General features: G+C 43.4%; 1 protein-coding gene across 1 annotated transcript in view; it reads right to left on the bottom strand.

The window, feature by feature from the left end:
- LOC144781842 (uncharacterized) overlaps positions 1-14,396 on the bottom strand; it is a 469,031-nt gene that overhangs the window by 301,231 nt on the left and 153,404 nt on the right. The window contains exons 4-5 of the mRNA XM_078660870.1: positions 6,338-6,451; positions 5,721-5,834 (exon numbers count right to left, since the gene is read on the bottom strand). Of these exons, the coding sequence (XP_078516996.1) occupies positions 5,721-5,834; positions 6,338-6,451 (228 nt within the window). The remainder of the gene's footprint in view (positions 1-5,720; positions 5,835-6,337; positions 6,452-14,396) is intronic.

Here is a 14,396-nt window from a genome sequence, read left to right as displayed (position 1 = left end):
ACAAATAATGTGTTGTGTTCATGAGTTCTTCTATCTGGGAGTAACCTTTGATGCCAGGTGAAATGAGTTACCATGCATTACTAAGTGGTGCTCTCGTTTAACATCCCAGTGGAAACTGTTTTTGAACTTTCATCTATAGTTGGCAATAAGCTCATTTTGCCCCTGTTGGAGGAGTACAAACTAAACTGCCTACCAGTTCTAACCTTTGGGGCTCCCATTGAGAGATATTAGAATAGCCACACTACGGAGCAAGAATTGAATCTGTTTTGTAGGCGTCTGCTTGGAGTTGGGCCCACCACCCTATGTTTTGCACAACATGAGGAACTGGGCTTAGATTATGTAGTATAAAGTTTTCTGGATTTCAATATGGGGGAACAAGAATGCAGTACTCAATAGAGACATTATTTCTAGATGTCTGTCTTGTGATCTGGGCCTGAAAATTCCCTAGCTGAAGTATATTAGAAACATAGCCAATAGCCTGGGTCGACCAAGTTATTTTCTTCCTCATATTGAATAAAAGGGAGGCGGGCTGGGCCAAGACAGAAGGAGTTCCAGAAATTGGTTGTGTTTGCTAGGGAATCAGAGGAACTAGGAAAACTGTCTGTGAGAGACTTTGTTATCGTTAAAACATGCCAGGGATTAAGCCCTACCTTTCACAGATTAATAAGCATGGGGGAGGTCACTCATAATTAGATTTCATATGGGCTCCATTAGGTGTGATCTGTGTTTTCCGTTGGGGAAATGCAATCCAAAATGTATTTCGTGTGCCTTTTTGATGATATCTCCCCTGAGACCCTGCTGAATTTTACATTGTCCTGTAAACTTTATAAACCCTTTAGGCGAAGACTTATGTTACCTATTTTAAAAAGGCAGGTGTTTCTACAGTGCAGGCCAGCCTTTTCTTTTCTTGGCATGACAGCAGATGATGATACGGTTTGTCTTGTTGCTGGAGCTTTACTTAAAAACGCAATATGTTGCCGTAACTCTGTGGATTTTTAATGAGTTATTTACTTATATCTCAGTTTTAACCTACTTATTGTAATTTGATTGCATATTTCATGGGATATTTGTCTGTTCTTTTATGGTTATTTCTAATAATCGAATTCAAAGAATATTGACTGATTGACTACAGCCGTGGAATTTGAGGCAGTCAGGATTTGAATTGGATAACAAGGTCCGGTATGGTATGGTTGATGGTCTTACTGAAGACTTGGTTGTCCAACACTTTTGTAACTGCTATTTGTGAGGACACCAAGTAGGAACATAATTAGGAGTAGAAAAGGCACAGCAGCACAGACAAATTCCATCAGGGGTAGACACTGACTTTGCTAACTTAGGGTTAAAGCTTAAGCTGAACAGATGTCTGACAAAACTTCATGGTCAGTCTCAATGAGGTCAACGTTAATTAAATGATTTTATTAATCTTAAAATGTATCTCCTTGTAATGCTCACAACTGTATGCATCTCCGTTTCTTTCAGTGAGAGAAGAAATCTATCTGGTGTATCCATTTCTCCTGGCTTTTCAACCACAATGGTCTCACCTTTTAAAGAGACGCAAAAGGATATTGCCCCTTTAAAAAAGATGGAGATGAACTGCAAAAAACTCCAGGGTAAAAAAACATGTAGCAAAGGTGTACTAAGTAAAGAAGTCCAAATCGTAGGCAAGGTGGCAGGTTCCAAGATGTAATTTATTATGTCGAGTTCCAGGTAAGTAGAAAGATGGTAGATAGTAATAAGATGTTAATCAATAGTAGCCCCACCAGGAGTAGCCTCCCTGCTGCTCAGTCTCTCATCTTCAAATGATACTCTTACCCAGTCCACACACCAACATTTCATGACCTCATCCTGCGTTCTACAGTCAATCAGGCTGAACAGAAGGGAGAGTATTGGTGCAAAGAAAGAAATGTACTGAATAAAGGAACAAAGAATGGAGTAAGTCCAAGAAGAAAATTCAAAAATGAAGAATATGAAACAGAGTAAAAGATAGGAAGTTAGTACTATCTTAAATACAATAATACATGGTAAGTAAACGCAATAAAGCAATAGCATAAAATTGCAATACAATAATACAACAGCATAAAATGCAAGAATACCATAACAAGAAAATTGAAGCAAAAGGATGGCACGCACACCATCCCCTTTTCTCTCAAAGGAAAGGCACAACCCAGAATAACAAAACAAAAGCCATGAAATGCGCACACCTGAAGGGACTAAAAGTCTCAGGCAAAACATGAAGCAATTCACAAACAGAAACATAAAGCTGCACTGAAATGCATAAAACACGTACAGCACTCGTACGCCTGACGTCTCAGGCACCCCTACAATCCGTAAATCCCATCAACGGCAAACCAAAATAGAAGTAGAGAAGGAAGAGCGGTGAAGCAAACAGCGAACCAGCGCTGTAAACATGACCGAACCAAACACGGAACATAGAAAAATTACGTACGTGGTAGTATACCCACTATGCAACAAGCACTATGATACAAAAGTACACAGCAACCCCATACAAGGAAAATAACGCAGCCAGAGGCTGAGATGCACTCACCCACCAAAACAGTATAAAAATGTACTGAACTGCACTCACACACAAAAACAGCAGAAGATGTAATGAGATAAACTCACCCATGAAATTAGCAAAAGAAACCACATGTAAACAACGCAATCACGTAAAGACTGGTGAACGACCAATACGTGAAAACACAGTAGTCAAAACACTAGGGCTGGACAGGCAAAGAAACCAAATAAAAGCAAATACGCTACGCTGTAAATAAATAGCTATATGACTCAGTAAAAGCATAAATCGTCAAGCAGTAATAGGGGAAAATCCCTACAGCACCCACACACAGCAACATACGAATAGGCTAAAGACAAGAATAGTATCAATAAATTCACATCACATAACAATGCATAGGTGTTAATTATGCAGAAACATATAAACTATAGCATTTAAAAAAAAAAATAATAGGACTGCAAGCACACTCGCACCATGATAGGCGTAGTGGACAAACATTACAATGAAGATAAAGACAAACTGCGGTGAGCGATGTCTCGCGCGACATCTTAACTCAAAGCTCGATGTGGCTGTTGGCATCCAATGCTGTGTAGGGCAGTGACCTCCTCATGGTTAAAGACTCACAAGTCGTTTGAAAATGTAGCCCAAGATGTACTGTGTACTCTGGTCCTATTCTGTTCCAAAAATAAACTACACAACTGCAGGGTTTAAACAACACGTTTCCCCTGGACACCACAGTGTGAATAAGGGCTGAAAAAAAACTGTACCAGTAAGTTCATAACTTTGGAAACAACACCAAAGATACAAGGGTCTGGTGCAGTCCAAAAATCATTCAGCTGAAGTCCTTACTCGAAAACTACGCCGCAGACATGTACATCTCCGATAAAATATCTTTGTCCGCACCAGATGAAAAAGAGCAATTTGAGTCTCCCACTCTTCCCATGTAAAAATGCTGCACCTCTAGTTAACTGTACAAAAGGGGGTGGTAATGGACGGAGCATCTGAACCAATCAAACACTCACACCCAGTTGTGCCGGTCATTGTAAAAATGATGCTGCCAGTTTTGTCCTCCAACTGTAGTTGACAACGAGATGCACACCAGCCTTGAACTTACTTTGGAGGTTATTTGTAGCCCGGCTGGTTTGAAGTTACACAGAGTGTTTTCATAGGTTGCATGCCCTGGGCTGCAGGCTGTCCAGGAAGTACAGGATACTGGGAGTGTAAAGAACAAACAGGACACAACTCACCAGGCTTGAGTAAAATAGAATCTGGCAGCCCAAGTTGAGGCTGACTGGTCTAGGGGGGGACCCAGGGAGAGCCGTGCACGAGCCGGCTCTATATATAGGGCTAGCATAGGGAGGGAAAGGGTGTTACCGGGGGGGGCGGGGGGGGGGGGGTGTTTGTTTTGCCCCACCCACCCTTCCCTCTTTTTCCCTTTGGGCCCTTTTTCTTATCAGTGCTTTAGGTACTGATTGTGTTTTGTAGGTTTGCCACGCTAAGACAGGTTGAATTTTTTCTGTGGGTAGGCGGGTTTTTAGTGGGGGGTGGGCAGCCTGGAGCGGGTTGGTCCATCCTCAAAGGGCAGGTAAAGGAAAGGAGGGCGTAGTAGAAGAGTTAGTTGCCTTTGGTTTGTTAGGTTTTACTTAGTGGGGGTTTACGCCTTAGTAAGGTTGCTCAGTGAGCTGAAAGTTTTGAGTTTAATAAATAATTAACTAAATGAAATATGTTGTAAGACGTTTTGGTTTCACACCTGTCTTAATAAAGTGGCCTTTCTTGCTTACTAAGAAGTTGTGGACAGTGAATTCTTGCGCGATGGTCACTGGTGAGGCTGGGGCTGCCAGTTTCTTCAAGAAGACTTAAATGTACACATAGATGCTTCAAGCTCGAATTCAGCAAGTTGCAGTATCTTTGGTGAATTCCTTAGTTGCAGTTCCAAAGATAGTCCAAAGATGATAGTACATTTTGGCGATGATTGGACTCAGAATCTAAGTGAAGAAGTCCAAATTGTAGGCAAGGTTGTAGGTTCCAAGATGTAATTTATTATGTCGAGTTCCAGGTAAGTAGAAAGATGGTAGATAGTAATAAGATGGTAATCAGTAGTATCCCCACCAGGAGCAGCCTCCCTGCTGCTCAGCCTCTCATCTTCAACTGACACTCTTACCCAGTCCACACACCAACATTCCATGACCTCATCTTACGTTCTACAGTCATTCAGGCTGAAAAGACGGAAGAGTATTGGTGCAAAGAAAGGGGAAGAAATCACCCTATAACAAAAGCAAATCCCAATGAAATCCTGCAATGGTATGGGACTTTTCTCTATCCAGCAGATAGAGCACAACGCAGCTGGTGAAGAACATTATGGGTACGGAAAGGAAGCATACAATTTTAATAACATCACGGTCTTCTTTAAAAAAAATAAAAAGGAGAACATTTTAATTGTTCAATTGTTAAACATTTACCTACAAATATTTTTAAAACGGTTTGTCAAATTATTATCTGTGCTGTTATAAATTATGAAAATCCCAGGACGGACCGGCCTCAAGAATACACACGGAAGGCTTCCATGGTATCTGAGGTCAACGTTTCTGTGAAAAAGAATTTCAATTAATTTATGACATTTAGATTCAATGCTGAAAAATTGACTTGCACTTAAAAAATGCTGAATAAAACTGAGGATTTTAATAACTCTCATAGACAAGTGCTGCTCAAGACCTCATCGACTCTAGAGATCTATTTTCCTAATCCAATCACTCAGGCTAGATCAATGTTGTAGTTACTAAAATGCCCTTTCAAACAGCCCAGACATGAAGCTCCATGCTACTGACATTGTAAATGATACAATACTTTCCATTCTAATGATTACTCACCTGCATCCGCGAGATTAATCTATATAATCAGAGACCTGTTGCTCCATAATGAATACTTTGAATCTCTCAGATGACAGATGCATGCTGCCAATATTTTCAGACATTCAGTATAATGCAGAGATCCAATAAACATACTGGAAAGCCTATTACAACAACAGAAACCTCCTGCAACATGATTAAAATTCAGTGTTGACATCTACCTCAGAAACCTTTAGTAGTCCGGGTACTTCCCATAAAGTCTCTTGAGAATAGAACTAAAGGTATGCACTGAAATCAGTACATTCGCCCAGAGAAACATAGCTCTGAAACACCCAAAACTGTAAAGAGAACAGCAGACTCACCTGTCCCAGGCATATCAACATCTGTATCATCTGTATCCTCTGAGCTAATCGGATCCCAATCATCTTGCTCTTGAACTTCCTGTTTGATCCTCAATAAAATATCAGGCTGGATGGCTACAAAAAAAATCAAGGGCTAGTCAAAAACTACTGGCAGCACATACTGTATCGTAAAACTGTGGGGGCAACCAGGTCATGGGTCAAAATCCAACTACAGAAAGGCTACCCTGTATCATGGAGAATAAAATATCTGTATCTTCTTTTCAAACTAAAATTAGGCTTTTTTCTCAAAATTAATAGTTCTTAAATAAATCTTTAGGATTTTACAACATTTCCATTTAGGACTCCCTCACAGGGTTGCAGAGTTAAGGATATTACCCCACACTAAAAAAGATATTACCCCACCCATAAAATGTTCACAAAGCAGATCAAGTCTCCATACAAGTTTCACACCAATGATGCAGAATTTGAACCACAAACCAGACAACTATTGTCAATAGGACTGCTCAGGTGATGGGCAGCTTAAAAAAAGCGCAGGTTTCAAGGGTTTCTTTTGCATGTTGTTTACAAAAGTAGGTATGCAAGAAGGTCCTTCTCGTTGGTACACCAGTAGCACTCACCTACATGAGGGTCTGTAATGCCTTCACTTTTCTCTCGAGTAATATGCCCCCGCATCTGCGCTTCCTCTCCATTTGACACCCGCAGCAGAATGTCCTGATTCACAATTTTATAGCCTTTCAGAAAAATATGAAAATCTGCTTTAGTTTTAAAATGAGGTGATTTCTGTGTGCATCAATGTTTTGCAAAAAGTCACATACAAGCACTACATAGAGTCATCAGGCATTATATAAAGTTGGGCAGATCCCACGACACCCGTCAAAACTAGCAGGCCCCCCGCCCATCTTATCAGGAGTGCATTGATGTTAAGAGCAATCTAAATGTGCATGATTAAATATCTGCCACTTTTTAGCAAATGTGCCGCTTTCTTAAATTCTAAATATAGCCCATAATTCTTTACCAGCAGACATGACCTCTAGGCATTTGCTACTGTTGAGAAGGCTAATTAAAAAACCAAGGTCAAAGGCAGTAAGAAAAGGAAATGAATGAACAAAAAAAAGAAGTTAAAGAATATGATACATTGAAAACTTTGAAATTGTTCGAGTCTAAAGGATCGCATAAGATGACAATGAAGTTGTGAGGTTGTGACGACGTGATAATCTTCAATTACCAGAGGGAGCCATTGAGAAAGCGAATTAAAAACTACAAAATTCAAATAATAATAATCAATGGGGAATGGATCACTTGCACCTGCAACCAGGGTTCGGGAGTTCTAACCGCCATTACTTAAAAAACCCTCATTCACGTAGCCATGTTGCTGATCCTGCATTTGCTGAGTACCCTGTTTATCAGTGGGATCGAGGTAAAAGCGTATGCAAATGTCTTTGACCAACTTATCCATAGCGCATTCCCTTGTGACCGATGGTCTGGTTGTCTGGATGCGAAGTGTTGGCATTTTGCATTTTGGTCTATTTGTGGTGTACCCCCCTTCCGGAATACTCTGTAATTACTGTTGGTTGATCTCCCATTCGTGGGACGCTGACGTCTGCCTGTTGAGTTTGTCTGCCTCCACGTTGTACTCCCCTTGGAGATACATTGCTAGTCGGTCTATCCTTAGCGGGATGGCCCATGTCCATATGTCCTGTGCTAGCTTCGATAGCTCCACTACTGTGTTCCTCCCTGCTTGTTGATGCAGAACATGGTTGTGGTGTTGTCTGGACCAACACCCTGTTTCCGTACAGCTGCTTCTGAAATTCTTTCAGGGCTAGGAACACTGTTTTTAGTTCCAGGTAACTGATGTGCTTGACCGCATCTGTTGAGACCATAGCCCTCTCACCTTGAGCTTGTGTATATGCGTGCCCCACCCCAGCTGGGAGGCGTCCGTCGTGATGGTCACTGTTGGAGTTGGTTGTGTGAATCGTTTCCCCTGAGATTTGGTTTGTTTGTTCCACCACGCTATTTCCTGATGCACTGCATGTATGACAACCACTAGATCTTCCCAACTCACAGTTGCCTTTGACCATTGCTGCTGTATCTATTCCTGGAATGGCCTCATGTGTAGTATTTATTTTGTACTAGGTGAATGCATGATGCCATCATTCCCATTAGTTTGCTCACCGTCCTCACTGTCAGAACTTGCCCCTTGCGGTAATGACGTGTTTCCTTCAGTATCGCCAATGTTCTCTTCCTGCTGGGGAACACTTTGGCTTGTATGGTGTCGATCTCTGCCCCTAAGAAAATCTTGATTTGCTCTGGCTCTGTTGCCGATTTCTCCCAATGGATCGAGAAGGCCAGTCCTGTCAGTGTTAGTAAGACCTGCTGGATGTGTAGTTTGCATTGGTCGTACAAACTTGCCTTTACAAGCCAGTTGTTGAGATAGGGGTACACGTGTATCCCTTGCCTTCGTAGGTGTGCTGCGACAGCTGCTAGGCATTTTGTAAACGCCCTCGGTGCAGATTTCAGGCCAAATGCCAGCACTGTGAACTGGTAGTGGCTTTGGTTGATCACAAACCTTAGAAGGCACTTGTGTTTGTGGTTGATGGGGATGTGCAAGTATACGTCCTTTAAATCTACAGTAGCCATGTAGTCTCCTTGCTGTATTTGTGGTATTACCACTTGTAGGGAGGTCATCTTGAATCTTTGAGTCCTTATGAATTTGTTCAGGAACCTTAGATCTAGGATAGTTCTTAGCGTTTCGTCCACCTTTGGCACCAGGAAGAAAGTTGAGTGAACCCCCTTGTTCCTTTGGTTCTGCGGTACTACCTTTATTGCCTCCTTGCATTGTATGATGTTTAGTATCCATTTGTCCGATGTGACCTTCCTCCATTCCTGGATGAAGTCTCTTATTTTTCCCCCTACTGGTGTTGAGTGTTCGAGGTACTGGTTTGTCGTTGAACGTTTGGCTGCATTTTTTCTTTTTGTCTTTCCGCCCACCCCGAGGTGTTGCTAGGGTGGGGACCGGATGCATGGCGGAGTCACTTGGTTGAGGGCTGTTGTCTTCCTCTTTGTGTTTTGTCCTCGTCCGTTTCTTGATGGAACGTTTGGTGCGATGTGGTCGGCACGTTGCCTCCACTTCTACCACCTGGCCTCCTTGTGGTTGTGCCTCTTCTCATTCGCCTGAACTGCAACACTCCCATGGACCCTGCTGTTTCGTTGTCCTTCTTGAGCTGCATCAACTTGTCGTCCACTGGTGTGCCAAACAGTTGTTCTCCATTAAAGGGTGTATTTAAGATATTGCTTTGTATCTCTGGCTTGAATCCCGAAATTCTGAGACGTGTGTCTTCTCTCAGTCACTCCTATCATCATTAGGCTGCTCAATGTTTCTGCAGCACACATCTGTAATGTCATTTCCTTCTACCAGGTGAGCTGCCTATTGCTGGTACTGGTCTGGTAGATGTTTTAAGGAGCTGCCCCACTTCATCCCAGTGTTGGCATGCGTGCCTGTTGATCAGGGCATTGGAATTTGCGATGCGCCAATGTATTTGCACATTTCTCTCCACCTTTCTCCCTGTGAGATCCATCCTCCTACTCTCCTTGTCTGGAAGTGGTCCGGCATTTGTGGGAACATTCTTCCTAGCCGTTGCTGCAATTACGGAGTCGGCTGGCACTGACCCTTAGATGTATGCAGGGTCCTTTGAAGAATGTTTGTACGTCTTCTCCGTTCTAGGTGTCACAGCTTTGCATACTGCTGGCTCCTTAAGGGCCTCTCTTCCCTGGTCCAGCACAATAGGGAGCATGGGCAGGAATTGGCTCCCAGTCTGTTGAGGCAGTAGTTTTTCCAGGAGGAAACATACCTTGGGCTCTCCCCCTCTATTTTCACCCCATAAGTCTGTGCAGCCTTCTGCACCACCATATTGTAGATCCCTATGTTTTCCGGCAGCGAGGGCCTTGAAGGGTAAGTGTCTACGCCTTCTTCCGGCGATTCGGCGTAGAGATCTTGCCATTCCATGTCTTGTGCTTCTGAGGGCGTCGAGTCCTGGTAGGATTGCAGATCTTCGTCGCCTTCTCCCTCGAAATAGTAGTCTTCTTCTCCCAGTTCCTCGATTGGCTTGGGCGTTTTCGGCGGTTCTGCGTCTTCGTCGTCCCTTTCGACTTCGACCGCGGGTTTCGGTGGGATGGTGTATTGGCTCATCTTCTCGAAGTCCTTTTTCCGCTGTAGGATGCTCGCCATTTCGGCCTCGAGCCTCCTGTTCTTCCTCTCCATCTCGGCAGCATGTTCGGGATCGAGGGTTGGAGCACTTCTCTTCGAGGACGTCAACGATGAGTCTACCCTTCTTTCCTTGGCTCCGAGGTGTCTTTTTCGAGGGCAACCTTCGACGTCTGAGGATTTTCGCCGATTGTGAGTCCTCTTTGAAGAATCCGCCCGGTTGACTGTTCCAGGAGGCTGTTTCTTTCGTCGAGTGTTTCGGCAGCAGAGCTCCCTTCGAGGACTTAGCTTCACTTCTACGAGTGTCGCTCTGGGCTTTTGCTTCACTCTTTCGAGTGTCGCTTGGATGTTTAGGGGTCGACAACTCCCTTAACTCCTTCGACATCGTCTTATGGACCTAGACGACCGTGCAGTCTTCCTGTCCTTCGGCGATGTTGTCCTCTTCTCCACTGGAGAGGCCAAAGTCTTGTAGCGATGGAGGCGGCCCCTGCAAGTTGTGGTTCGCCCTTCTCTGCCTCTACCTTACTCTGAGGGTCTTGGGTGTAAATGTCGAGCAGGCATTGCAGTCTTTGCTTCTGTGGTCAAGCCGCAGGCTGAGGTTGCAGACTGGATGTTGATCCTTCTGGGCGCCCTTGTGGTGGCAATTGGTGCAAAAAGTGAACGGTGTTTTGTCCATACCCGCGCTCAGGGAGCCCCCTGCTAGCGCATTCTCCGTCGAACGTCGAGATTTTGTACGTTAAAACTTCGACTTCGTCGCTCCGGGTACCTGACCTGTAGTCCAGTGTAGTTGAAAACTTGATTCTTCGTCGAATTTTCTTCGATTTTGCTTGATTCCTCTTCCAAAACTCTGGAACTCTTCGGCAACCATCCAGACCCAACAGCGGAAAAAAGAATCTGAATATGGCGACCAAAAGTGGGAGCTTCAGGAGGAAGCAGGTCGATGTCACGAAGGACACCAAATGGTGGTATGTAGACGCCCATCTGGGTCACAAAAGAAGAAAAAAAAGGATTACAATTACGGACCCAACCACTGGATGGCACAGCATAGTGAATCCACAAAGATTCACGCTGCAAAAGTAGAAGGCAATTTTGATGCGGGAGGAAGAAGTGTGAATTTAGGGCAGTGTTGTTGGTGTTTTTGATTGATGCCACTATTGTTGATTGTGTGTTGACACTTAATGTATTCAAAGTGCTGACTTTTGGTGGACTTGCGATTCAAGTATAGTGTTGATGGAGGATTCAAGGATTCAAGTGTGGCATGCCAGTTTCTCAGGCTTCAGATTTATGATTTCTTCAATAGCCAAGGTGTGCGTGTGTATTATTTTGGAATGAAGCAGTGGTACTACTTTATTTGTGAAAAAGGTAAAACTATTTCGAGAACTTTGTCATTGATCGAGGCTTAGTTCCTGGTGTGATTGCATAGCGCTTCTACTTGCTAGTGTACTTCTGGTTAGTATGAATTTCTTTCCTGCTTCCTAGTGATCGCAGATACAGTTGCCAATTGATTTTGTTTTATTTGTTTTAGTGTATATTGTATTTGTAATACTCGGTTTTGTATTCACTTAGTGTGCAGTTGTTTTGCATTCATTTGAATGTTGTTTCAATTTGTGATTTTAACAATGGGTAAGAAGTATGGTTAAGCCTGAAAAATTGCTGGAAGAGGTGTAACTGTCTCCGCAGCTAGGAAGCCTAGCCCATGAAATGCTTATTAAGGTGTAATGCATACGTTTGTGGTTGAAACAATGGGACAAGGCCACAGAGAGTTACACACAGTTACAGCTACTGAGAACAGTACATCTGATTTAGAAAAAAAAGAGTCTTTTCGGAGGCAATGTTTGTTGGGTATGAAACCCCAGCCACCATCTGTGTAGCTTGAAGTATTAAACAAGTGAGAAAACGAGCAAATGAAAAATCAAATCAGAGACACATAAAAGGGGCTAGGGTTAGCAAAGTTATTCAGGTTTGGATGGATTTTAGACTGCAGTGAAAACCGGCACATAGAAGTGTTAGACACTGTGGAAGTATTTGAAGAGTTTGCTTCTGTAAGTGGTTTGGTAGCCAGTGATCAGTTGAAGTAAACATCTAAAGATGCAAAGCAGAATGATTCAGATCAGGAAAATGAAGAGGTTGATGAGCTGTTGGGTGCAAGAGGCCCACCCTAAAATGAGGATAGAAAGCATAGAGTGCAGAAAGAACTGCCTTTTTAGTGATTGTGAAGTCGCTGAAGCGAGTCCTTGTGAAAGCAGAGATTCAGCAGGTAAGTTGACTCTGCAACACTTTTTGCGCTCATGCTATTTAAGTAATACACTATTGAAATTACCATACAATGAGTTGCTGTTTCTGATTCTAGAAGCAGGTAAATGAGAGTGTCTTGCATTTGAGAAACCAGCTAAAGAAACTGATGTGAAAGTAGATAACGAGAGAATGCAGAAATGTTATGAATAAAAATTTCATAAGGGGAATTATGAAAGGAAACAATTATGCAACAGAGACGTATTGAAAAGCTTCTGGACAAAATAAGAGATATGTTGAATATCAAGAAAAAAGAGTGAATGGATTTCACAGTTTTTGGAACATTAGGGTAGCAGCAGTGCAAATGATGTGTCGTTCTGAACTGTTGAAGGAGAGTTTCCATTGAAAGAGGCTCCTGGATCATGTGGTCCGACATACATCCAATGTGCCATGGAACAGACATTATTTATGGGCTTTGAAGAAAGATTTTCCGAAATTTGGAGAAGAACCAGCGAAGTGGTATTCAGAAGTTTATTAAAATTGTGAGAGCGTAAAAGGTTTTATGGGCAGAGTTTGGATGGATTGTTTTCGACTGTGATTTGTGGCTTGGATGTAAGACCGTGATTAGATGGCAAGAAAAGTAGTCTGAAATATCTGTGCCAAGATATAAGCCTTCTCCTGAAGCTATGGAGAAATGTAATGAGGTTACTGATTACTTGAAGAAGAAGGTGGTTGCAGTGATGCAGGCGAATTGGTTTAAATATATGAAAAAGAACCAGAACGCAGTAGAGTCAATGCATGACTATTATTTGAGACTGATGCAGGCGTACCAACAATAGAGTGGGATGGATGCTCCTTCTAATGAAGGTGTGTTGAGTTTTATCGACAATTAGAAGTACAGAGTTCCCCAGAGTTTGTTGTGATAGTGTGTGACCAAGAGGAAAGTGAACCAGCAGGGAACTAAGGGGTTCCCTTGGTGGGACTAAAGAACCTCACACATCCAGCAGGCTAAGTGACATACTTCATCACTCAGCGGCTAGGTGTCATGCTTCATCATCGGCTCTTTGCTCCTACGTCAGACCGGCGCTGCAATGACTGACGGAGTACCCGAGGGTACTACTTTTGGTGGAGATCTTTTGTCCCGGCCGAAAAAATGAGCGGAAGTGTGAGTGTTCTCGTGTGGTGTAGTCGTGAAAAAGTGGTGAAGGGTGTTTAAAAAAGGTGAGTCAGTCCACAGGGGGAGTTTAATGGCGTGGCTGGCTCCCTTAGTAAAAGGGTGAAAAGGGGGAGTTGAAACCTGCCTAGTTAGTCCAGGTGACTAACTCTACCCTCTTTATTGGTCGACATGTTTCATGCCACTAGGGCAATTCTTCAGGACCTATCGGTAGCGTACTACACAGTGCACACAAGTAAAAATATTAAAAACATAGAAAGTATACAACCTTGGTAGGTCGGTAAACGGGCAGGCCTTTGGTACTACTCTGTGGGGTTTGACCTAAAAGGAAAAGTAGGAAGGGTCAAATAGGTAGCAGAAACCAAATGTATGTGCAAATGATATCTGTATTTGAAGTGGTTCCAGAGGGCACACACTGTCTGGTCGTTAATAGCCGTAACACGGGCTAAATAAAATCGGTGAGTGAAGCTATTGCACAGTGGGGGCACCTCACCGAGCAACCATTACTCAGTCAAGAAAATTAAGAGCTGACCAATGGACTCACTATGTAAATTTTAACAAAAGAACACAAGGAAAAGGGCAATTTTCTGCGTTCGAGGAAGCAAACTTATCTACGTTCGAGGAAGAAAACAACAACACAAAACAAAGCCATTCTTTCACAGTGGATACAGAAAATAATGTATATGAAGGAGCATGGTCCTTACCCTAAGTGAAACCTACTAGGGCCCTGCAGACTGTTCCCGTGGGTTCGACACGCATATGGATATGGTACCTATTGGGAACAGAAATTGTAGAGGGGGCTCACAAGTGGGAACAGGAGATGCTCAAAGGGTAGAGCGCTGCGGAATCCACCATTGTACCCGAAGCAGATAGAGGCAGCCCGTGACAGTAGCTAACCTCCGGGAGGGACCCAATGCTGAGGCAGCACAGGGGAGACCTGAACGTTAGGCCACCGGGTGAGGGAGCCGCAGTCGGGGAAAGGTATCCCGCAGGAGGACCGGCGTGTCAGGCACAGAACCGGAACGCGGGCCGAGGACAACCCAACCCCCCGTCAGCACAAGGCGTCAGG

Source organism: Lissotriton helveticus, chromosome 9 (genome assembly GCF_964261635.1).
Source record: "Lissotriton helveticus chromosome 9, aLisHel1.1, whole genome shotgun sequence".
Classification (NCBI taxonomy): Eukaryota; Metazoa; Chordata; class Amphibia; order Caudata; family Salamandridae; genus Lissotriton; species Lissotriton helveticus.
Note: the sequence above shows the minus strand (reverse complement) of the source record. Positions and strands in the feature narration are given on the sequence as shown.